The sequence below is a fragment of the Salmo salar genome, chromosome ssa02 (assembly GCF_905237065.1).
Source record: "Salmo salar chromosome ssa02, Ssal_v3.1, whole genome shotgun sequence".
NCBI lineage: Eukaryota > Metazoa > Chordata > Actinopteri > Salmoniformes > Salmonidae > Salmo > Salmo salar.
Window position 1 is genome coordinate 28,984,274 of NC_059443.1, and position 26,473 is coordinate 29,010,746.

Sequence of the window (26,473 nt, forward strand, 5' to 3'; positions counted from 1 at the left end):
AGACAGGCAGTGACCTAAGCAACTTTGAGCGTGTTATGATCATCGAAGCCAGGCGCGCCGGTTCCAGTATCTCAGAACGGCTGGTCTCCTGGGCTTTTCACGCAGGACAGTGTCTAGGGTCCTGTGGGAGAAAACAGCTCGTTGATGAAAGGTTGAAGGAGAATGGCAAGAATTGTGCAAGCAAAGAGGAGGGCCACAAATAGCGGCGCAGTACAACAGTGGTGTGCAGAACGGCATCTCGCAACGCACAACTCGTCGGTCCTTGTCAGGGATGGGCTACTGCAGCAGACGACCACATGGGGTTCCACTCCTATCAGCTAAAAACAAGAAGAAGCGGCTCCAGTGGGCATACGATCACCAACACTGGACGATTGAGGAGTGGAAAAACTTTGCCTGGTCCTATGAATCCTGGTTCCTGTTGCGTCATGCTGATGGCAGTCAGGATTTGGTGTAAGCAGCATGATCCCCATGGCCCCATCCAGCCTGGTGTTAATGGTACAGGCTGGTGGTGTAATGGTGTGGGGAATGTTTTCCTGGCACACGAGTAGGTCCCTTGAAACCAATTGAGCAATGTTTCCATGCCCTGAAGAATTCCGGCTGTTCTGGAGGCAAAGGGGGGTCCGACCCAGTACTAGATGGGTGTACCTAATAAACTGAATGTACACGGAGTGTACAAAACATTAGAAACACCTGCTCTTTCCATGACATGGACTGACCAGGTGAATCCAGGTAACAACTATGATCCCTTATTGATGTCACTTATTAAATCCACTTCAATCAGTGTAGATGAAGGGGAGGAGACAGATTAAAGAAGGATTTTTGAGACACGGATTGTGTATGTGTGCCATTCAGAGGTTGAATGTGTCACGCCCTGATCTGTTTCACCTGTCCTTGTGCTTGTCCTTGTGACAGTTCGTCCTGTTTGTCAAGCTTACCAGCATTCGTCCTGTCAGCTCCTGTCTTTTCCAAGCCTCTCTTTTTCTTGTCCTCCTGGTTTTTGACCTTTGCCTGTCCTGACCCTGTACCCGCCCACCTGACGACTCTTCCCGTCCCTGAGCCTGCCTGCCGTCCTGTACCTTTGCTCCTACTCTGGATTATCGACCCCTGTCTGCCTTGACCTGTCGTTTGTCTGCCCCTGTTGTTACAATAAACATTGTTACTTCACACAGTCTGCACTTGGGTCTTACCTTGATACCTGATAGAATGGGCAAGACAGAAGACTGAAGTGCCTTTGAACAGGGTATGGTAGTAGGTGCCAGGCGCATCGGTTTGTGTCAAGAACTGCAACACTGCTGGGTTTTTCCACACTCAAGAATGGTCCACCACCGAAAGGACATCAAGCCAACTTGACACAACTGTGAGAAGCATTTGAGTCAACACGGGCCAGCATCCCTGTGGAACGCTTTCAACACCTTGTAGAGTCCATGCCCCAACGAATTGAGGCTGTTCTAAGTGTATATACTTAATTGAATCAACATCTCCTGTTAACTACAACACAGTCCTCTAGTCTGGCCTTATAACCTATGACTGGCTTTAAGCCATTTGTCCTGCCTATTATGACTCTACCTCCGATACTGTAAGACAATATAGGAATTCCTCTGATACTGTAACACAATATAGGAATTCCTCTGATACTGTAACACAATATAGGAATGAGCTATATATACACCTGATTGAATCAACATTTCCTGTTAACTACAATGAATATAGAGCACCCTCTGGTCTTAGAGTACATTAAGTCTTACAGTACATTAAGTCTTACAGTACATTAAGTCTTACAGTACATTCAGTCTTACAGTACATTAAGTCTTACAGTACATTAAGTCTTACAGTACATTCAGTCTTAGAGTACATTAAGTAGCGTCTTGTGACTTTCTTCTATCTGCCCGTCATGACTTTACCTTACACATTATAACACAATATAGGAATGAGCTATATACACACCTTATTGAATTAACCCTCCCCTCAAAATGACAATAAACCACTGTAGCCTACAGCACAGCCGCATCTACCTATCCCCTTATATAACAATGTCTGGAGATGAAGGGCCTACTGCTCTCATCATGTGTTCCTCCCTCCTCTTCCTCTACCTCTCCTCTCCTCTTCCTCTACCCCTCCTCTCCTCTTCCTCTACCTCTCCTCTCCTCTTCCTCAACCCCTCCTCTTCCTCTACCTCTCCTCTCCTCTTCCTCAACCCCTCCCCTCCTCTTCCTCTACCTCTCCTCTCCTCTTCCTCTACCTCTCCTCTCCTCTTCCTCTACCCCTCCTCTCCTCTTCCTCTACCTCTCCTCTCCTCTTCCTCAACCCCTCCTCTTCCTCTACCTCTCCTCTCCTCTTCCTCTACCCCTCCTCTCCTCTTCCTCTACCTCTCCTCTCCTCTTCCTCAACCCCTCCTCTCCTCTTCCTCTACCTCTCCTCTCCTCTTCCTCTACCCCTCCTCTCCTCTCCTCTCCTCTTCCTCAACCCCTCCCCTCCTCTTCCTCTACCTCTCCTCTCCTCTCCTCTCCTCTTCCTCAACCCCTCCCCTCCTCTTCCTCTACCTCTCCTCTCCTCTCCTCTCCTCTTCCTCAACCCCTCCCCTCCTCTTCCTCTACCTCTCCTCTCCTCTTCCTCAACCCCTCCTCTCCTCTTCCTCTACCTCTCCTCTCCTCTTCCTCTACCCCTCCTCTCCTCTCCTCTCCTCTTCCTCAACCCCTCCTCTCCTCTTCCTCTACCTCTCCTCTCCTCTTCCTCTACCCCTCCTCTCCTCTCCTCTCCTCTTCCTCAACCCCTCCCCTCCTCTTCCTCTACCTCTCCTCTCCTCTTCCTCAACCCCTCCTCTCCTCTTCCTCTACCTCTCCTCTCCTCTTCCTCTACCCCTCCTCTCCTCTCCTCTCCTCTTCCTCAACCCCTCCTCTCCTCTTCCTCAACCCCTCCTCTCCTCTTCCTCTACCCCTCCTCTCCTCTCCTCTCCTCTTCCTCAACCCCTCCCCTCCTCTTCCTCTACCTCTCCTCTCCTCTTCCTCTACCCCTCCTCTCCTCTCCTCTCCTCTTCCTCTATCCCTCTCCTCTTCCTCTACCCCTCCTCTCCTCTCCTCTCCTCTTCCTCAACCCCTCCTCTCCTCTTCCTCAACCCCTCCTCTCCTCTTCCTCTACCCCTCCTCTCCTCTCCTCTCCTCTTCCTCAACCCCTCCCCTCCTCTTCCTCTACCTCTCCTCTCCTCTTCCTCTACCCCTCCTCTCCTCTCCTCCAAACCATCTCGCCTCAACCCTGGAATTCTAGGTTCAATCCATCATTAGACAGACTGACAGACAGTCAGTTCTACTGTATGGACTCAACAGGGTTGGGTTTGTTTAGCTCAACTTTGGATTTACTTGGTGAAATTTAAAAACTGAGAATTGTATGATTTTCTACCAGAGTTGAAAGTCACAGCTGTTGTTTGTAATGCACATGCCATTGAAACTATAAAATGCACTGAAAAGTAAGAGGGATACATAAACAACCAAACAAACTGGTTCCTGTTTAGGACAAACATTCTTAGGTAAAGAAGCAACATTTTCCTCCCTGATTACAGTCCCATATTCCAAAACCCCTGTGATTTTATAGGGGAGTGCTTTCTTTAACGGTTACGACGGCATGGGTGAGGGGGGAATGGAATCAAAACACAGAGCCAAAACTTCACCCCCCATCCTCCCCCTCACCTCACCCCCCAAACACCAGCCCAGCAGCCCAGCTGTCAAAACGTCTGCCTCTACTGCTTCCCAATGGCTCACAACAAGCCTCTTCATATACCTCCACAATCTCTGACAGGAACTTGATGTTATGGTAGTTGACTTGTCATGTTAGAAGCCAAATAAGACTACTGCACTTAGTAATCGTCTTTATGATAGTACTAGTTATGTTTGTGTGTGTATCATATGGCAGTATTAGAATCCAAGGCTTGGACATTATGAAATCACATCAACACTGGTCCCACCAAAAACAACAGCCTAGCATCACAAAAACATTCTCTCACTACACTAACACACATTTACTTATACAACCAATCAAACACTGAAGCAAGGCCCCAGGCACAGACACAGAGAGAGATAAAGAGGGAGAGAGAGATGCAGACACACACACACACACACACACACACACACACACACACACACACACACACACACACACACACACACACACACACACACACACACACACACACACACACACACACACACACACACACACACACACACACACACACAAAGGCTTCCTGCAGGAGTTGTCAGGGGTACAGATTGAGTGCCAAAGCAGAAGCCAAGAAACTCTGGGAAGAGTTAAGGCAAACTGTCCAGTCAACAGACAGACTACAGCCTGATAGGAGAAAGCCATCCTTAATTACAACACAATACAAAGCACTCAACCTCTACTATCTGTCTGTGTCTGTGTCTGTGTGTGTGTGTGTGTGTGTGTGTGTGTGTGTGTGTGTGTGTGTGTGTGTGTGTGTGTGTGTGTGTGTGTGTGTGTGTGTGTGTGTGTGTGTGTGTGTGTGCAGGGACAGTGATCCCCTCCACCCTCTGTCCTGTCCCACCACTTACCCTTCCTGTCTGACCTCCCACCCATAAATTTGCTCTCCGCTCTGCCTCTTTTTCCCTGCTCTACCTCTCGCCCTCGCTCTCTCACAGCCAAAGGCGCACCAAAAGGTTCTATAAATTAACCCGAAGTACCTTCTACTAATCTAATCATTTATGAAACTAAGCGTGCTCCCCACCCGCTCTTTATATTCCTCAGCCCCATCCCGTCCTCCAGACATTCCTCTGTGTTCCCCTGGTGCAGCCGTTTGGCACCACACTCAGTTTCCCAGAACATCCAGCTGCAGCTCTGCCAATCAGAGCAGAGTATATGATATGAGAGACCCCAGCCCTAGCTGGCTGGAACTCACTAGGCATGGATCTGAAATGGCACCCTATCCCCTATACAGTGCACTACTATATGGGCCCTGGTCACAAGTAGTGCACTAAATAGGCAATAGGGTATCATTTTGGAGGTGACCCATATGAGCATTTAGGATTGCCACACTAATCTCCCTTTTACATGAACCTAATAAATCACTAGGTTAGAGGTCGACCGATTAATCGGAATGGCTGATTAATTAGGGACGATTTCAAGTTTTCATAACAATCGGACATCGGTATTTTTGGACACCGACTTGGCCAATTATTATTTTTTAATTATTGAATTTTTTTACACCTTTATTTAACTAGGCAAGTCAGTTAAGAACACATTCTTATTTTCAATGACGGCCTAGGAACGGTGGGTTAACTGCCTTGTTCAGGGGCAGAATGACAGATTTTTACCTTGTCAGTTTGGGGATTTAATCTTGCAACCTTACGGTTAACTAGCCCAATGCTCTAACCACCTGCCTTACAATGCACTCCACGAGGAGCCTGCCTGTTACGCGAATGCAGTCAGAACCCAAGGAATGTTGCTAGCTAGCATTAAACTTATCTTATAAAAAACAATCAACCAATCAATCATAAGCACTAGTTAACTACACATGGTTGATGATATTACTAGTTTATCTAGCGTGTCCTGCGTTGCATATAATCGATGCGGTGCGCATTCGCGAAAAAGGACTGTCGTTGCTCCAACGTGTACCTAACCATAAACATCCATGCCTTTCTTAAAATCAATACACAAGTATATATATATTTTTAAACCTGCATATTTAGTTAATATTGCCTGCTAACATGAATTTCTTTTAACTAGGAAAATTGTGTCACTTCTCTTGCAACAGAGTCAGGGTATATGCAGCAGTTTGGGCCGCCTGGCTCGTTGCGAACTGTGAAGACTATTTCTTCATAAGAAAGACAGCCAACTTCGCCAAACGGGGGATGATGTAACAAAAGCGCATTTGCAAAAAAGCACAATCATTGCACGACTGTACCTAAACATAAACATCAATGCCTTTCTTAAAATCAATACACAGAATATATATTATTAAACCTGCACATTTAGCTAAAAGAAATCCAGGTTAGCAGGCAATATTAACCAGGTGAAATTGTGTCACTTCTCTTGCGTTCATTGCACGCAGAGTCAGGGTATATGCAACAGTTTGGGCCGCCTGGCTCGTTGCGAACTAATTTGCCAGAATTTGATGTAATTATGACATAACATTGAAGGTTGTGCAATGTAACATGAATATTTAGACTTATGGATGCCACCCGTTAGATAAAATACGGAACGGTTCCGTATTTCACTGAAAGAATAAACGTTTTGTTTTCGAGATGATAGTTTCCGGATTCGACCATATTAATGACCTAAGGCTCGTATTTCTGTGTGTTATTATGTTATAATTAAGTTTATGATTTGATAGAGCAGTCTGACTGAGCGATGGTAGGCACCAGCAGGCTCGTAAGCATTCATTCAAACAGCACTTTCGTGCGTTTTGCCAGCAGCTCTTCGCAATGCTTCAAGCATTGCGCTGTTTATGACGTCAAGCCTATCAACTCCCGAGATTAGGCTGGTGTAACCGATGTGAAATGGCTAGCTAGTTAGCAGGGTGCGTGCTAATAGCGATTCAAACGTCACTCGCTCTGAGACTTGGAGTAGTTGTTCCCCTTGCTCTGCATGGGTAACGCTGCTTCGAGGGTGGCTGTTGTCGATGTGTTCCTGGTTCGAGCCCAGGTAGGAGCGAGGAGAGGGACGGAAGTTATACTGTTACACTGGCAATACTAAAGTGCCTATAAGAACATCCAATAGTCAAAGGTATATGAAATACAAATCGTATAGAGAGAAATAGTCCTATAATTCCTAGAATAACTACAACCTAAAACTTCTTACCTGGGAATATTGAAGACTCATGTTAAAAGGAACCACCAGCTTTCATATGTTCTCATGTTCTGAGCAAGGAACTTAAACGTTAACTTTCTTACATGGCACATATTGCACTTTGTTTTTGCATTATTTAAACCAAATTGAACATGTTTCATTATTTATTTGAGGCTAAATAGATTTTATTGATGTATTATATTAAGTTAAAATAAGTGTTCATTCAGTATTGTTGTAATTGTCATTATACATTTTTATTTATATTTTTTAAATCGTCCGATTAATCGGTATCGGCTTTTTTGGGTCCTCCAATAATCGGTATAGGCGTTGAAAAATCATAATCGGTCGACCTCTACACTAGATATATGCCCCCAGTGTAAATGTGGCTAACATACGTAATACTCTATAGTCACATTGGTCAATAATATACTGTATCATACAAATTAGGCAATCCTTTAATAAATTACACCAAATATTGAACAGATAACCCTGGAATAGAACATCATTCCCATAGTTTTATGGTTCTTCATTTAGCCATAGTTTAGCTTGGTAGAGAGGAGTAACTCAACACAATCTGGCCTTAATGACCATATACTCTTATAATCTTCACCCGACACAGCCACCCCTCGGAGCCTGGTTCCGCTCTAGGTTTCTTCCTCGGACCCTGGCTTTCTAGGGAGTTTCTCCTAGCCACTGTGCTTCTGCATCTGCATTGCTTGCTCTTTGAGTATCCAGACCTATGGTTCAGGCTGAGAGAATACTCCTCTCCTTTCAGTGGAAAAAGCAGGTCAGGGATGGAGCTTCTCTTTCAGTTCAGTATGTAGACCAGGCCAGGAACTGCATCTGTCTGGCGCGACAGCATGACGCAGAAAATGAGTGTGTGCTGGGTGTGTGTGCTGTGAGCGTGTCAGCATTACATTATTGTCATACACAAACGTTCTACCATCTTCCACTGCGGCCCCCCACAGGAATCTCTATAACATGTTAACATGTGTGCTTATGAATCTTTGTGGGTCTGTTCAGCATGACAGCAACATGCCCCAGAACATCTTCCCTTACATACTGAATGAGTGGACCCATGGGGGGCTGGGACGGGGTTTGAATTACAATCCTGACTGACGTTCCTCGTTCCTGCAGAAAATTCCTTTTACGAGGCGGCAGTGAGATGCTTTATGACCGATGGACAAGTGCACGCGAGATCTCTCCTCTCACGCTACCTTACACTCTCTCATTCGGATCTGTCACTGTGTCCCCTAATGCAGCCAGTCACCCACAGCTTGAAATGGTTACTAAAGAATTCACTGTGACCCTCACTCATCTCTCTCTTTCTCTCTTTTCTTCTCTTTATCTCTCTCTCTCTCTCTCTCTCTCTCTCTCTCTCTCTCTCTCTCTCTCTCTCTCTCTCTCTCTCTCTCTCTCTCTCAGCTGGACGTCCCGTTTTGATGACTGGCCTTGCCTCAGCATGCCGAACCCAAGCATCCATGTGAACTAAACTTTCTCCCAAATCAATATACATGGTAGTACATACTTAGGACAAGGAGTTATAAACTTGGCATAACCTATGACAACTAGCATCTGTAGTTTTTCCTGAAAGGGTCATCTGGTGAGGAGGAAAAACTCCTGGCCTTACCTGTAGGACATAGTATACTGTACACATATTTCCCATGGGTACCGTGTCAGTGTGAGTAACAGGACTAGCCTGGAACTGGGCTCTCAGTGCAAAGTAATAAACACCTTGTCAGCAGTTTCTAACTGCAGCACACAGAGTACAGGTCTGGTACAGAACAACAGTACAGCAGTATAGCTGGGGGAAAGACAGCCAAGCACTTATTTTCTCCCCCTTATTTCCCGATAACAATTTCCAGAGAGCACGCAAACTGGGTGCTGCGTGGCACTAGCTTAATAAAAGGAGCAGAAGGCAATGCTCTTGGGCCTTTTACAAATCTGTTTCTGCTGACCAGTTGAATTCCTCCTCCTGCCCTACCTCTTTCTCTCTTCTCCTCCTCCTGCCCTACCTCTTTCTCTCTTCTCCTCCTGCCCTACCTCTTTCTCTCTTCTCCTCCTCCTGCCCTACCTCTTTCTCTCTTCTCCTCCTCCTGCCCTACCTCTTTCTCTCTTCTCCTCCTGCCCTACTTATTTCTCTCTTCTCCTCCTGCCCTACTTATTTCTCTCTTCTCCTCCTGCCCTACTTATTTCTCTCTTCTCCTCCTGCCCTATCTCTTTCTCTCTCGCTCTCTCCTTTTCCTCTTTCTTTCTTCCTCAATGCTTTTCTCATCTGTTGATCAGCCCCACCAAACATGTGCTCTTTCACTTCCACTTCTCCTGTTGCACACATTGGGCACAAATGTTATATTCAATAGTTATTTCTGCATTAAAAGTGAAAAGTGTAAATGTACTTGTAACCAGTTATATATTCATCTGTACTTAAACTTAAGAGACTGATGTCATGTATCCTAGGGCAGCTACAGGCTACATGGAAAAACACTAACAGGTGCTGTTATTCAGTTGTCATTGTCTGTATTCCCCAGACTGTGGCTGCATCAAAAGGTGGGTGTGTGTGTGCCTGTGTGCCTTTGTGTGTGTGTGGATGCATGTGTGTCTGCGTGCATGCACATGGTGGTTTAGAGCAAGAATGTGCAAGCCCGGGTCTGTGCTCGGCCATGTGATGATGTTATTTGGAAAGACTGAGTCAAACAGCCAAACACATGACAAGAGAAAGGATGTGATCGGGGAGAGAACGGATGTGATCGGGGAGAGAACGGATGTGATCGGGGAGAGAATGTATGTGATGGGGGAGAGAATGGATGTGATAGGGGAGAGAATGGATGTGATAGGGGAGAGAATGGATGTGATCGGGGAGAGAATGGATGTGATGGGGGAGAGAATGGATGTGATAGGGGAGAGAATGGATGTGATCGGGGAGAGAACGGATGTGATCGGGGAGAGAACAGATGTGATCAGGATCAGGGAGAGAATGGATGTGATCGGGGAGAGAACAGATGTGATCGGGATCGGGGAGAGAACGGATGTGATCGGGGAGAGAATGGATGTGATGGGGGAGAGAATGGATGTGATCGGGGAGAGAACGAATGTGATCGGGATCGGGGAGAGAACGGATGTGATCGGGATCGGGGAGAGAATGGATGTGATCGGGGAGAGAACGGATGTGATCGGGGAAAGAACGGATGTGATCGGGGAGAGAATGACGAAAGCGCAGCGCTGATCTAAAAAAAAGCAGCCAATATCCTGTTACTAATGAATTTTGTTATTGATGTGTCCTCCACTTAATCCACCAGGCTTATTACAGCTGAGAGGAGAAGACAACCTTCTCCTGGTTGGCCCTGGGCCGAGCCTCAGCCAGAACTATTAAAGACTTTATTATTACTGAGGCGGGCGGGCGGGTGGCAGTCAGTGACATACACAGACGGGAGGATTTAAGGAGAACGAGAAGAAACAAATTAGACAATTATTCATTCTAGACTAAAAGACGGAGAAGAGAATAGAAGAGAGGCCTCTGGCTAAACACTCTGTCTGTCTGCCGAGTTCAATACTGAACAACAGTATGAGCCATGATGATCAGAAACATACACAGGACGCTAGGACACCCTCACAACTATTCCACTTGATCTGGCATGAGCAAACCAACACATACACACGCATACACAAAGATAAGGTTAAATGAACGAGGTGAAAAGTTTTGAACAGTGGGCCATTTTCGCACTCAGTGACCCACACAGAGAAATAGTGAATTTGATTAAAGAGAGACACCAGGTCGATCAAAATGTCAAACTAAGCTTACCGAAGTAGTCTGCCTTTGGCTGGGCGTCCATCTCCTTCTCCAGACGCTTGGTCAGGGCTTCTAATTTGATCTCGGCGGCAGACGGCCCCTGCTCCGGCTGGACATGGAGAGTCTGGCTGGGCAATTTGAGAGCTCTGGGGGGGCTGGGGGCTTCAGACTGGGGCTGGGGTTGGAGTTGGCAGGACACACCACCAGAGGACAGCTGGCTGTCTAGGCCAGAGGGCACATCCACCCCCATGGCCACTTGCCTGCCCTGTGCCTGGCCTACACCTTGACCCTGGCCAAAGCTTCTAGAGACACTGATTCCAGAGGGAGAGGCAGAGGCAGGGAAGTAAGCTCCAGCGGTGGCTTTGGGCTGGGCTGCCTCAGATGGTGGTGCAGTTGGGGCTGGGACAGACACCTGAGCAGGGGTGGGGCTGGGGGTGAGAGCCACAGGACTCTGAGAGAGCCCATTCTGGCCTAGATTTCCATGGCTGGCTGTTGATCTTGGGCTCATAGAGGATGCTGCTGAGTAAGGGCCTGTTGGCGGTGTAACAGGGGCAAGTTGGGGAGACAGCTGCTGGTACAGGTCAGCTCCGCCAGTGAAGGCACTCAGAGGGAGCGGTGCTAACAGGTCTGGGTTCCCCAAGCTCCGCATCCAGTCTGCTGCAGCCCCAGCATCAGCCACCGTGGGGGGTCTCTGCTGCACTTGTAGGGTGGCAGCCTTGCTCTGGTGCAGTCTAGTGGGGCTCGAAGACGGTAGGCTGTCGGAGAAGGAGGGAGATGGTGAGTGGTGTGGGGGCTGCTGAGATGGGCTGCACATAAGGCCTGATGATCCACCAGGGCTGGAGGATCCTGAGGAGGCCTGGCCCCCCCTCGAGGAGTAGGAGGCCGAAGAGCCCGAGGGACTGGCAGGGTGACCAGAAGCATATGTGTGTGCATTCCCAGGGCTGGTGGGACTCAAGGCGTGGTGGTAAGAATGCGGCTCAAAACGTTCCTTATTATCGTAATTGTTTCCGTAGCCGTATGACTGTTGACTGGGTGAATGGTGTTTCAGAGCGTCATAGGGCGCGTACTGACTCGCGCCACTGGAGGTGCCTGGCATAGGGCCAGAGAGTATGGGAGGCTTGGCTGCAGCTTCTCCTGCCGGTCTGTAGCTATTGATAGGCGGCCTGTCTTTGGTGTAAAACGTGCTGTCTGCCGCTCTGTTTTGACCCCCGTTCATTCTCACTACCAAATTGTTTTTTGCAATTTCCTCTTGCTGTTTCTGTATGTGGATTTTTGTCATTTTGGAGGCAAAAACTCTCCTGGTTTCTTCAAAGTCGGAGTTGTTCCGTGCGTCCTTCTTCATTCGGAACAACCCGTCCCTAGATGCCTCATACATATTGAGGTCTTCTAAAAACTTACTTGCCTCAAGATCCAAATCGTCGTATTTATCCATCTTGAAGTGAATTACAAAATGTGTATAAACTATGATCTGATTTAGGGTTCGAGCCACAACTTTCACAAAAAAACAGCTCCGTCCCAAAAAATGTAAAGTAGGCTAGCCAGTAAAAACAACGTTAAATACAGTAAACAATTGAAACGAAAGGATTAAATCCAAACACTCGTCACTCCCAAAGTAAAATATTACCGCAGTCTACTGTCCAGTCCAGGCAGCGGAGAGAGAGCACTGTCACGCGGTATTCTGACGTGGAGATCCCAACCCGAAGTTAAAGAACAGTTTCACCCGTAATGTGTCAGCTATCGCGCGGAAGCAATTATGTCTAGGCCTACTCCGGAATGGATAAAGATCCGAATAATAGCGAGAAGCTCCGTCCTCTCCTCGGTGAGCCAGCTGACTCTGCTCGCAACAGGATACTGTCTGATTATAAAGTCAGATCAGATAGCCTACCACCCCAGCCTGCGCCCCCTTTCCGAACTTCACTATGGCGCTCACTGCCGAAGCCTCCATTCAAAAAACGTTGTTTGCAACTTTGTAGCGAGTGCATGCGTTCCAAACTTTTCCTGCAAGTTTCTGAACAAATTCCACTGTGGTCCTCTCACAACGCCAACTTAGCGCGCCTATAATTAAACGGTTATTACAAGTGCGTAGGCAAAATACTGAACTAAAGCAAACCTCTTGATCCGAGGGTGGATAGTGTGGAGTCGACCGTGGGATTAGGGAGCGCTGTTTGATTTTAAAGGCGCAGTGTTTACTTCATTCTGGGGTAGATTTTTTCATGATATCCGAACCCCCAGATAACTCAAGGCACATAGCATAACAAACATTTACCTTTAGGCTATGCTATTTTTTATCACACATTGTTTATTGATAAGTTTACTTTATACACACAATCTCTTTGGCTACCTTGTTGGTGCAGGACCAACTGAATTCAAGTTAATTATGAATCAACAGTGTAATAGCTAAGGAATCATGTAGGGCTACAAAGTGTGATTTGCAGTCTAAATTAGTCCCTATAAAAAAATTGGCCACGTATGGTTAATGTGGATTAATACATTCAGATGACTCAAGTTCATATGATGTGCTGACAGATGCATATCGGCTGCTTTGACATGTTCACATACATGTGTTTAACAGATGTTATTGCGGGTGTTGCGAAATGCTTGTGTTTCTAACTCCAACAGTGCAGTAATATCTAACAAGTAGTATCTAACAATTTCACAACAATACACACAAATCTAAAGTAAAGGAATGGAATTAAGAAAATATTAATATTTGTACGAGCAATGTCGGAGCGGCATAGACTAAAATACAGTAGAATAGAATAAAATACAGTATATACATGAGATGAGTAATGCAAAATATGTAAACATTACTAACTGTGTGTGGAAAAGGAGGGGGGGGGTCTTTCTCAAACTGACAAGTTGGGACACATCTGTATTTTTCTGTGTCCTTGGTGGGGACTTTCAGTACTGTGTATGAATCCCATTGGCTGTGGAGCCGAGCTGTATACGTAGAAGCATGGAGACTGTGAGAGTGGTGGTTGGCTGTGATGTAATCAAAAGAGAATGTTTATAAGGCAACCATAGATTAATTAGGAAACAGTCACCACAAACAGCCATCCTCAAAAAGGAGCTTAGTACACTTGTTTATAACGTTCTCATGCAAATACCCACCAACAACAGACAAGCACTACTTTGAGCTAATTAATATTGTGATGGAAATCTTGTTGGAGAAAATCATGTTGTTTTACTGCTCGGATGAATCAGCTCTAACAATTAGAATGTGGATATTTATTAAGGCAGAGCTCTCCCTTCCCAGCAAATGGTACAGTTTCTGGCAACAACCATTAGTGGTGCGTGGGTAAAATCACTGGGAAAGCCAAGCCATAATAGGTTGTTTTCTCTATAACCTGTTAGTTCATATGCCTTGACACCGTGAAATATACGCCTAAGGCCGAGACAATAAGAAGACACAATGGCAAAATAAATTCAACAACACATTTGTTTCATCACAAAACCAGAGAGCAAACTCTGTCCGGTGAAGTCCACAAAACATATTGCATGTACCAAACAGTTACATGACCTACAGCATGGTCAAGCAAGTTAATGTTTCTGACATTTTTGGACCATTAAACAACTGTTGAATTAGAACCACTGAGAGTTACCGCAAGTCCCAAAGACAACAGGAGCTGCCTCCATTATTCCAGCACCATTTTAACATCAACATTTCAACATCAAATCACCTATGCTTAGTCTAATACAGTGACATCTAAAAGATACCAAAAACAATTTAGTCCAATCAGTGTAAGGTAAATATGATTTGACTGTCTGTGGTTCTGATTTCTCTCTCTCTCTCTGTGTGTGTGTGTATGTGTGTGTGTGTGTGTGTGTGTGTGTGTGTGTGTGTGTGTGTGTGTGTGTGTGTGTGTGTGTGTGTGTGTGTGTGTGCATGTGTGTGCATGCATTCGTGCAAGTAGAAAAAACATGTTGACTCACCCTACTTGTAGAGAAACGCCATCCTCCTCTCTTTCATGTTGACAAAATGGTCTATGACTCCGTCGTACAGTACACGGTTTTAGTTTTTGTTATCCTAGACTTCCTGGTTAAAATGCTTGCTCACTAGCCTAACTTCCTTTCACGGAGAACGAAAGGGCCAGATAGTTAACATTAGCCTACTACATCTAGCTACATATTCAACTTCCATCCTCTCAGGCCAGGGGCACAATGTATGAATTTTTGGTTGGATCAGAATTACCGTTATAATCATTGGCCAGTATGGAGAAATAAGTAAAACCTCAAGTCCAAATCCCTATCTCCATCCATGGCTAATTTAGGAAAGGGACAATTTTATCTACAGTAGCTAGCTAGCTATCAGGACAACAACACAACGAGATGCAACAATTTAAGTTGTTTCTGTCAATAAAAATTTTCTCTCAATGTGATGTGATTGGTGTGAAGCCAAATCCAAACTGGCTTCACTTGACACTTCTTTTTGGTGCTCCAGGACCATTCACAGTTGAGCTTACTCAGTTTAGCTCAACTCTGATTGGCTATTATTTTATGTCATACTATTTTTGACCAGACAGCATCAAATAGATGAGTTACACACACAGAGACAAAGGGGGACTGTTTCGGATGCTTTCTCCAGTGAGATACAGTACATTCAGCCTCTTGCGAATTTAAGGAAAATGATGAAACACAGAGAGACTCAACCTGGCTTCCCTTGGCTTTCATGAATACGCGCCACTGGCAACAACAGAGATGTTACGTTTTCATTTGGAAAAGGTAAAACTGAGACCTAATTTCATAATGTATGTACATTTAAAAAATACGAAATACCAATGTACAGTTAAAAACATGAAATTGGAATGTAAATGAACTTCAGCCAACCTGCTCCACATGATGTGTTGCTATGGAGAGGTAAACAACAGAATAACTGTGGCTTAATGTGGTCCTTTACCATACATACCAATGCTTTAGCTTTATCATCAAAACAATTAAATATAACAAATAAACCTCCTTGGACGAACAAATTACCCGATTTAGTTCGGTCTCTGAGAAAATTAGCCAGCTCCTGTATGTTTTTAGCCTCGTACAACCACACTGATTTGGTGGGCTTATATATACAGTTTGCCAGATCAGTCTGGTTGTAACAGGCTAGTATGTTTTATCCCCTTCAAACAATTAAGCAGGCTGGAATCAGCCTAGTGAAATGGAGAATGCTTGTGTGACTATCCCTCATACTCCACCCTTGCTCACACATACTCCACCCTTTAGTTTCCACCAAGTCAAGCTTGGGGCGGGGAAACTTTCAAAAACATTAAAGACTATGCTAATGTAGGCCTTCTGTAAGTCTTTGGAGAGGGCCTGCTGCTAGGATTGTGGTCTTCCTCTGGTTGTTAAGTCACAGAGGAATATTGTTGCCTATTTAATGACTTACAGTAGCCATGGAAACAGCTGCGCTGATGAAGGTGTCAAATGTCTCGGGGGCTATTGCTAACACAATTAAATGTGTGTTCAGGGGAATTTCGGTCTGAACTGTGCCAATATACTGTATGATAACTGGGCAATGAAATGTATTTATGTGAGCATAAAGTTATACCTGACTTTTTTTTTAATCACTATTGACTGTCACAAGCCTTCCTCTGAGACACTAGCTATGTCTCCATTCAATTATCTAGAGATTTTTTTGTCGACATTTAGAAAGTTTGCATAGAAAATAGATGCGACAATTGCCTGCTAGGGTGCTTTTCCATTTAACTATCTTGTGTGTCGATAAAAACAGCTGGACGTAATGACGTCATACCTAAAAAATGATCTTGCAAAAACCTATATTGTCGAATAAAAATGTAGTGGTTGAAGTGTTTCCATTTCCCATTTAGGCAAATTGCGCATTAATAAATTGCCACAGCCCATTTGTCCTGACACCTATTTCATGTCTAGGTAGCCCGCGAAAGTCAGCATGGATAGAATGCAATAAGTGACTAGATTTGCCATATTCTAATGTCTCATATGCTCACATATCGCAATGGCCCGTGCCATTGTGAAACTTGCAGATCTCAAATAATTGGATGGTGAAACTTCCCGGCCAACCAGAAAAGCAAAGCGAAGCAATTCAGGCAGTCTTGAAAGTCAGGACAATCCTTGTCCTGCAAAGCAAATGTGTTTAGTAAGCAATAGACTAGGCATTTAGAATTGAATGTGGAGTGGAGTTTATAGTTAGGCTACCTGATGACATCACGTGCTCCGCGTACCTTTAGAATTATTCGTCAATCATAATTTATTCTAAAAACAGCGTTTTCATCGTCATTTGTTAAAAATAAATCATCACGTAGAACGTATAAAACTGTTTTCGATCTTAAAATATTTCTTATATCTGCCGTTTGTTTCCATTAGTTGGCGCAAAGATATATATATTTTTTTACAATGCTTTTGTCGAATAAACCTGGGTCTCTCTCCTCCACGAAAGCAGTGGGTAAGGAGCTCAAAACACCATGAGAAACCTGCTGAAGTTGGCTAGCAAGTGTGTCCATTTCACTACATTTGTGTGATATTCAGTGTGGATTCCCGGCTAGAACACTTGTGGATCCAGAGAGAGAATGTAATGGTGAACTAGCAATAACAACACTGAGAGAGAAAGGAGGGAATCAGGTGGCTGATAACGATTCACAACCATCTCCCTCATATCCCACACAGCCCTGAGTCATGCCTCAGCAGAGTGTGAAACAAAACACACCACATGTGCCAAAAGAGAAACACTGATAGGACTGAATGAGAGTAGCTAGAATGTATCTTTCTCCCCTTCCCTCTCTCTCTTTCCTTTCTCTCCATTTTGTTCTCTCTGATGACAACACCAGTAAAGAGAGTACTAGCCAGGTTGGGTTCTGTTATTTCACTTGTAACACCATGAGAATAAAACATGTTTGCACCTTCTTATAAACAGCTATGGTGTCTGTCAACTTAAAAATAAATCAAGTACTCAGTTCAGCTTGAGTCATTTTCAACAAGAGGTCATAACTGCTTATAACAGCTGATTACTGCTAGTCTTGCTGACACCCAACTCAAAGTCTTCTTCACTTCAGTCTGGAAAGGCTCCATGATGTTGTAGTCAAGATGAGTCGATAATGAAGGGGGCTGTGCGTTTTTTACTGATTGGCTCGTCTTTGTGTTTCTCACTCAAACACCCACATGGGCAGCTACACACAGCCCATGAGCCCCACCCCCTTCCAATACAACTGTTGGATTTTCAAATCCAAACAATGAGAGTTTTCAACCCCCCAGGAAAAAACTATGTTTGAGAGAACCAATCAAAGCTCAAGCCAGCTTCTGCATTAACAACGGCTCCTGTCCTGTTCAGACCAGTGTGTCACAGCTCTCCCTCGCATCAACCTGACTACATTACTGCAACATTAGGATAACACCTGCTCATTACTGCTCCTAACTGCACCATTTAGGGTATCTCAGCCAGTCATTATCAGCTAATAAGTATCCAACTTAAAATCGAGTGAAAACACTTTCACCAAGCCAATTCCGTCAAATCAGCTGCAACTACTTCAAGGATTGTGGGGGAATTGTTTTCTAAAAGGGCCATTGGTCCTTAGCTCATCCCTTAATTCCTTGTCATTTTTCTAACTTCCTGTTATTCTGTCTCTCCTGTGAATAATTTCCTGTCCACCTGATGGTCAGAGAAACACATGGAATGTCCAAAAGGTCAGGGAGGCAGAAAGGCTTCTGAGGCTAACTGAGGCAGAAAGGCTTCCTATAGTACACCGCTCAGCCTCTGCCATTCTTTAAAAGCAACCATCTTCCCCCCTTCCCCTATATTAATCCGTCTCCCTTAATCCCTGTAATTTAAATGTTCCACCTGATCACATTTCGCACTGTCCGACCTTGTCAAATCTAACACAACAACATCATAATAGAATGACAGACAGGCTTCTACTTCTCTGAGCTGACACTGAGTTTCAGACCATACATTATAAGGTCTGTTTATCAATTACATACATACAATGTCGCCTTTAACATTCACACAGTAGAAGCCACAGTAGGAGACAAAAGGAGTAACATCAAAACAGGCATAAGGCTATACAATTCATATAAAAGGACCATAGAATGTCAGGATGGAACAAGAGATGGGTACTGACAGACTGATCTTGAGACTGGCACATCACATAGAGTCCGGTAATCAAATGACAACTTCCTGATTGCTCAGAATGCATGTCCTGCTGAATCCTGCTGAGGGGAGCTGTCCATTTTGTGGTGGACCCTTTTAATTTCTACTGGAATAAAACGTCCTGCCAGCAACATGATCTGAGTGACTCACTTCGAACCAGTAATGTTAGACAGAAAACTCTGTGCTCAGTCACTGGGGTATACATGACAGGGAAAGGGAGTTATAAATGTTGTGAAGGAGTGTCCCATTTACAAGCTATGATACAAGCTCACTGATAGATTATGTTAATGACCGTCAATGAATGGGCTGTGGTAAGGGGTGACTGGATTCAAATATCTTCTGTCCTCTTCACTTCATGTACCTTTGTCCCATTCCTATGACCTCATCAATCCAACCCAGCCGCAACCTGTATCCATTGGCCAATACACTGATGACATCATCAGTCAGACCAGAATACCAGCTGTGATTCCTGACGCCAGTCAAATTCCTCTATGTTCTCGTAACGACAGTTACAGACTGGAATCAACACCTTTCAGTCTGTTCTCTGGTCTGGCTGACTCACCCTGTCCTGAGCCCTGTCTTATCTGTCCCTGCTGCTGCTGCAGTCTGTCTCAACAACATACATGGAGTTCTGTGTGGTTATGGAATTAGTGTTCTGAATGGAACGTGATTGTGTTCCCACTGAGGCCAGAGGTCCTGGTTCTGGAATGTTCCTCAGCACTTCTGTTTCAAACTGGAAGCCATTGATGGAGAGGCCAACATGAGTGGGACCTAATCACATCACAATATAAGTATTTATCAGTGGACTCTATGTGGCTTAACCCTCACTAACCTGTTGAATAGCTGGGGAGAGATGTTAAAGACACACTGGAGCCATGTCACCTCGTAACTACGCATGACAGTATATTAACAAGGTGACTTCAGATTGCAAAACAACCCTCTGCACTGGAGTAGGGTCTGGTGTCTGGTCCCGTGTGGCTCAGTTGATAAAGCATGGTGTTTGCAACGCCAGGGTTGTGGGTTCGATTCCCACGGGGGACCAGTGCGGAGAAAAAAGTTATGAAATGTATGCATTCACTACTCTAAGTTGCTCTGGATAAGAGCGTCTGCTAAATGACTAAAATGTAAATGTAAAATGTGTCACCAAGGGGAAAGTGATACACATGTCATCCAGTCTGAAAACACTTCCAGTCTCAGTGTATGACTCCTGGTATCACAACTGACAGACGGATGTCCTATTTCACTCATCAGCTTTTCGTGATGCTAGTTTCAGCAGTAGGTTCTATAGCACATACTGTGTAAGCACAAACACCACACTTTCCTCTTCAGCTTTATACATTTCACAAAAGATCATGCAAAATATATCATTTTATTCACATCCTAAAGATGTTTTATTTTTATTTTTTACAAAAATGTCTGTTCATACTAGTTATTGTTTTAATTTACAAATAGTCTTTCATCTTTCCGTTCACATGATGTCCCCGCCTTCAAGTCTGAGTGGCTGCGGTCTTTTGATTGACATGACAGTCCACCAATCAGCATCTAGGATGAAGTGGTGGCTCCTCTATGAGGAAGTTGATGAGGGCGGTCCTAGGGAACAGAATGGCCTTCTTGATGGTCCGGTATCCCAGGAGATGCTGTCCCAGCTCGCTCCCCAGAACCAGCGCCCGTACCTGCTCTGTATCCTGGGTCACTTGTTGAGGCACCAACACCGTCCCACACACCTTGTTGTTGATCTGAGAGGTGAAAGGGAGAGATGGAAGGGAGGAGAGAAAACCCAAAAGGTTAAGAGTACAAACCTGAATACTTTGACCACCATCCCATAAAACACTCTACATCGCTAGTTAACATTGAGTGAGAGCAAACTTTGGTCCAGACATTAAATAATGTACACTGACTGAGACAACTCTTAGAGGAGGCTGTGGCTGCATCGAAAGCGCTCTAATTACATCAGGGACTATAGAACATGCATATATGCCTTTCCTCCGCTACTTTCAGTAAACTGTGTGTGTAACCTGAGCTGTCTAAAAACAGCCAGCTTGTGGTGAAAATGGGCTGGGCAGTCAGATCCTCTACAGCTGAGTAGGAGGAACCTTAATTCCTCATTTCCAGTCTTTGTATGTTTGTGTATCAGTGTGTGGGTCAAGTCTAAGCTTTCTCCCAATTATGAGTGTGTGTATTATGTGTGTGCGTATGGTATCTGTATATTTGTGTGTGTTAAGATATGCTCATAATTAGTCAGTGCATGTGTGTACTTTTGTGTGTGTGTGTGAGAGAGAGCGAAAGAGAGAGAGAGTGCGTGTTGGCCTGCTCTGTGGGCCTAACCCAGGCCTCAGTCTGTCAGAGTCCCAGTGAGATGGAGGTTAGCACCGCTAGGCTGGGGAAACACACATCAAGGCCTCAGTCTGTCAGAGTCCCAGTGAGATGGAGGTTAGCACCGCTAGGCTGGGGAAACACACATCAAGGCCTCAGACCAGATTCTAACCAACACCAGCACATCATCATCATCATACAGGTGCCAAAGGGTCAATGGGAGAAATAGTATATGTGTGTGTGTTACTCTGTGTGTGCGGGATGACCGTGGAAAGGCAAACGGTTGTTTCCTTAATGTGTGTTAATGTCTTTCCTTAATGAGTGTTTGAAAGGATTTACAGCTCCCTCATGGAACAGGCCAGTCTTTAGCTGGCTATTATCCATTATCGGAGTCAATGTTTCGAGATGTGTGTGTGTGAGGACTCTGATTCCCCCCAGCAGGTATCTCTCAGAGACTTTGATCTTTGAACAGCTGACCCTGTGACCCCGCCCACCACAGCTGGACTGCCTGCTGATTGCCTAGGCACCCTGGGCTGCACGCACACACACACACTTTCCCTCTCAAGCCATATGATCATAGGCTCTGTGTAAATTACAGAGAGTGAGCGCATGAATGGGGCTACGGCTGTTTTGGTTCAAGGGAGTGCGAGTGCCATTTTGAGTATACACAAGAGCATGTCTGTGAGTGTGTGGCATTTTCTTTCAGTCTGTATCATTATCTGTAGGGGTGTGTGCCTTGGCATGTATATGGGCATGTGTGTGAGTGAAAGGGGAGTGAGTGTGTGAGAGGTGTGTGTGTGTGTGTGTGTGTCAAATCAAAACATTGTTTAGTTGTTGAGTACACAGATCAGCAGATGTTAAAGCAGGTGCAGAGAAATGCTTGTGTTTCTAGCTCCAGAAGTGCAGTAAGTTTCTAACTGTACAATACTAACACACAAACACTAACACACAAATAATCCCCCCCAACAAGAAGAAACAAGTCTGGAATATGAACACGTGGTGTGCATAGACAGTATGAACAATACACAGTGTATAAGTAGGAAGGTATGTACAGCAGTAGTTATATGGATGAGATATGTTGAGAATACAGTATGTACTTATAAGGTAAGTCATCAATTAGCTTTATTTCTCAGCGATCAAAATAAATGACTTCGGAACAATACGATTTCAGAACAATAAACATTCTATAAACATGATTAAAGTGACCACTGTTCAATGACTATGTACATAGGGCAGAAGTCTCTAAGGTGCAGGGTACAAATCTGTCGTTCTTCCCCTGAGCAAGGCAGTAGACCCACTGGTCCCCGGGCACCGAAGATGTGGATGTCGATTAAGGCAGCCCCCCCCCCATCTCTCTGATTCAGAGGGGTTGGGTTAAATGCGGAAGACACATTTCAGTTGAAGGCATTCAGTTGTACAACTGACTAGGTATCCCCCTTTCCCTAGATTACCAGTTGGTAGTGTGCATTTGACAGCCTCACCCGTACAACCAGCTCCAGGGTATCAGGGGTCTCCAGGTACAGAGGGTCTGGGGTGGGCCAGGGCTGCTGCCGCACGTCTCCTCCGCGGGAGAGGAGAGGGCTCAGGGGGTTCCTCACCTGGCTCAGCCCTGAATGGAGGGGAAGACAACAAATCACAAACTAGCAATAAACCAATCATATTTTATTTTTATAGTACTTTACAGACACTCAGCCTACACGCTCCAAGCGTCAGCCACTACACAACTTCACCGCACTGACTGACCATCTGACCACTGTGATCTCTATGGTCATGCCTCATGTAATAGGGGACAGTCATAACTTTGAAAACTCTATGGAGCTTTACAGGAAAGCTGTCAAGAGCTCCCTACAGATTGAGGATTAACAATAGTCCTTCTGTTTGCCCACCTACCGCCTCCTTACGCCAATGTGGGGGGGACCCACAGGGGGCTTCCATGAAGGATATTAACTTACTCTAGTCCTTTCTGTCTATGAGGGAGAGATGAAGAGAGATAAAGAGACAAAGTGAGCGAGCGAGAACCACACACAGTTTATCTTGTCCAGATTCCCTGACTGTGGCTATCAGCTAGAGGATGTTGCCTTTTCCTGCCTTTTCCCAAAAAGCCCCTACTCCTGATCCCAGCCCCCCACTCCTCCCAGCCCCCTATCCCCTACTCTCAGCCCCCTATCCCCTACTCCCAGCCCCCTATCCCCTACTCCCAGCCCCAAGTCATTCTAGCTCCCAAGCTCCTACTCCCAGCACGCCAGTCCTCCCAGATCACAAGTCCTACTCCCAGCCCCCAGCCCAGATTTCCAGCCCCCTAGCACCAGCCCCTCAATAGAGGGCTTGTTTCTGTGTGTTTGACAATAGGGGGATGTTCTACTGGACAGGACAACACTTCCTCTTCCGGCTATTTTTATACCATCAGGTCACATGGGTCAACCTTTGTCCTGACTCAGCATCAGCTACATTGTTCATGCTGGGGATTCTCAGTTTGGGTCAGGGGATATTTGGTCACAATCACATTCTGGAGGAGATTCCTGTGAAATAATTGTGTACTGAACTCGTAGACCTTGACTTTGCATAGCTTTTCATGTCCATTTCGGTTCATCAACTCAGATTCTTGAAGTATTCACATGGGTACACCACACACAAACTAATTATCTCAATGGACTGGGATGACATCACCAGGGCGTTGCAGAGCGTTTTGTGTGTTGGATAAGAGGCCCCATCAACATGACACCCTGAGATAACTTCCTGTTGGATTCTTTCAAAACCCACATCATCATTCCAGACGGTCCTCTCATCTCCTCTCCATTCGGTCTCTGTCTCACCAGGAGTGTAACAGACTATTCCTTTTCCCTCTCTGGAATGGGATCGTCATAGCAACACATCATGTGACGCCACATCATGTGACACATCATCTTTTGATACAAACAAATATCATTCATATTATTTTCCATTATTTATTTATGCAATACGATAAGGTGCTATAGCTAAAGGTGTCAATATTTTCTTATTTTTAGAGAAAAAAATCTCCCCTTTTTTGTGCTATCTAATTGGTAGTTACAATCTTGTCTCATCGCTGCAACTCCCGTACGGACTCGGGAGAGGTGAATGTCGAGAGCCGTGCGTCCGCCGAAACACGACTCAACCAAGCCATACTGCTTCTTGACACAATCCCCGCTTAACCCGGAAGCCAGCCGTACCAATGTGTCGGAGGAAACACCGTACACCTGGCGACCATGTCAGCGTGCATTGTGCACGGCCTGCCACAGGAGTCGCTAGAGCGCGATGGGACAAGAACATCCCTGCCAGCCAAACACGCCCCTAACCCGGACGACGTTGGGCCAATTGTGCGCCAGCCCATGGGTCTCCCGGTCGCGGCCGGCTGCGACAGAGCCTGGACTCCAACCAGAATCTCTAGTGACACAGCAACACAGCTCTACTCGGGATGCCTCCAGTGTCATATTAACACTTCAAGTGAAACCTGCAGCACTAATTGAACATTTGATGACAAGCTCCGCAGCGGGAACATAAGAGAGAGACTAATACTGGTATGACAAATACTCATTTCAGATGTCACACGTAAGAAGACCCGGATGATACAAATATTCAATGTATTTACATATTCAGGTATAAGGTCTGAGCATGATAAGGCAGTTTCAGTCATCTACAGTGACTTCAGTTAGTGACAACTACTGGTAAAGGTGGGTAGTACAACACAAATAGAATAATGAAACCACGACTTCTCTGTGTTTAGGAACAGTTTCATTAAACTCCCCCACAACATACAGTAATTTGACTGCAAAATAAATAATGCTATGCCACACAGTCTATTGTAGGTTGGGTAGAGGTGGGGGTTGGGGGGGGTCACAGGGTGCGTGTAACTCACTCTTGACGTCCCAGAGGATGTCCTGTTCAGGGGGAGCAGCGTAGAGGACGTAAAGACGGACAGTGTTGATGCCATACTGCTGCACCACCTCCTGAGGGTCCAGGCCGTTGTGTTTCGACTTGGACATCTTCTCCCACGTCACCTGCAGCCCGGCCTTACTACCCACCTGCACCAGCTCCTCACCTGACACAGGGGACAAGGCAATGTTTAGCACAGGACACCTCTATACAATTCCAGCAGACTGGCCGTTGTCTGAAATGGCACTCTATTACTACTTTTGTAGTGCACAATTTAGGGTACCATTTCGGATTTGCCTGCAGGCACATGTAAAAAGCAAATACTGACAGTAGAAGAAAAATTGGTTTAAAAAAAAAAAAACTCCTGAGATACAGACAGACATGAACGATCTTTCAGTCAATTTCTTGATCAGTCTGTTTACACAGGGCTAGAACTCATTTGTGTGTGTGTCCAGTGTGGAAGCCCTCAGACAGAGTGATATAAAGCCTCACCTCCATGAACGGAGCCAGTGTCCGTGTTTACCCAGTTGCCAAGCAACGGGAAGAGGAGAAAAGCCACAAAAAAAATCCTGAAAAACATTTAGAGGAAGAGAATGAAAAATTGAAAAATATGGTTTTTAACCCTCTACCTCTTATCTACGAACATAGACAGGGCTCTAACTCCCCTGGCTCCACAATGAGATAGGGTGCAGGCCAGGCAGCACGCTGTTAGCCAGCCTGCCAGCTTAGTGGAGTCTGCCACTAGCACAGTCAGTGTAGTCAGCTCAGCTATCCCCATTGAGACCGTGTCTGTGCCTCGATCTAGGTTGGGAAAAACTAAACATGGCGGTGTTCGCCTTAATAATCTCACTGGAATAAAGACCTCCTCCATTCCTCTCATTATTGAAGGAGATTGTGATACATCTCAAAATAGGGCTCCTTAATGTTAGATCCCTCACTTCAAAGGCAGTTATAGTCAACGAACTAATCACTGATCATAATCTTGATGTGATTGGCCTGACTGAAACATGGCTTAAGCCTGATGAATTTACTGTGTTAAATGAGGCCTCACCTCCTGGTTACACTAGTGACCATATCCCCAGCGTATCCGGCAAAGGCTGAGGTGTTGCTGACATTTATGATAGCAAATTTCAATTTACAAAAAAAAAAGACGTTTTCTAGTCATGAAATCTATGCAGCCTACTCAATCACTTTTTATAGCTACTGTTTACAGGCCTCCTGGGCCATATACAGCGTTCCTCACTGAGTTCTCTGAATTCCTATCGGACCTTGTAGTCATGGCAGATAATATTCACATTTTTGGTGACTTTAATATTCACATGGAAAAGTTCACAGACCCACTCCAAAAGGCTTTCGGAGCCATCATTGACTCAGTGGGTTTTGTCCAACATGTCTCCGGACCTACTCACTGCCACAGTCATACTCCGGACCTAGTTTTGTCCCGTGGAATAAATGTTGGGGATCTTAATGTTTTTCCTCATAATCCTGGACTATCGGACCACCATTTTATTACATTTGCAATCGCAACAAATAATCTGCTCAGACCCCAACAAAGGATCATCAAAAGTCGTGCTATAAAT

The 26,473-nt window shown here is 45.2% G+C and overlaps 1 protein-coding gene and 1 pseudogene across 2 annotated transcripts in view; both read right to left on the reverse strand.

Annotated features, from left to right (window-relative positions):
• Positions 1–12,743, reverse strand: part of LOC106579350 (Wilms tumor protein 1-interacting protein) — a 38,266-nt gene extending 25,523 nt beyond the window's left edge. The window contains exon 1 of one of the 2 annotated variants that reach the window (XM_014159199.2): positions 10,592–12,743. In XM_014159199.2, coding sequence (XP_014014674.1) covers positions 10,592–12,011 — 1,420 coding nt within the window. In that variant the 5' untranslated portion in view covers positions 12,012–12,743. The remainder of the gene's footprint in view (positions 1–10,591) is intronic. The other variant, XM_014159196.2, reaches the window with a different exon arrangement.
• Positions 12,744–20,044: 7,301 nt separating this feature from the next.
• LOC106579342 (probable leucine--tRNA ligase, mitochondrial) overlaps positions 20,045–26,473 on the reverse strand; it is a 50,632-nt pseudogene continuing 44,203 nt past the window's right edge.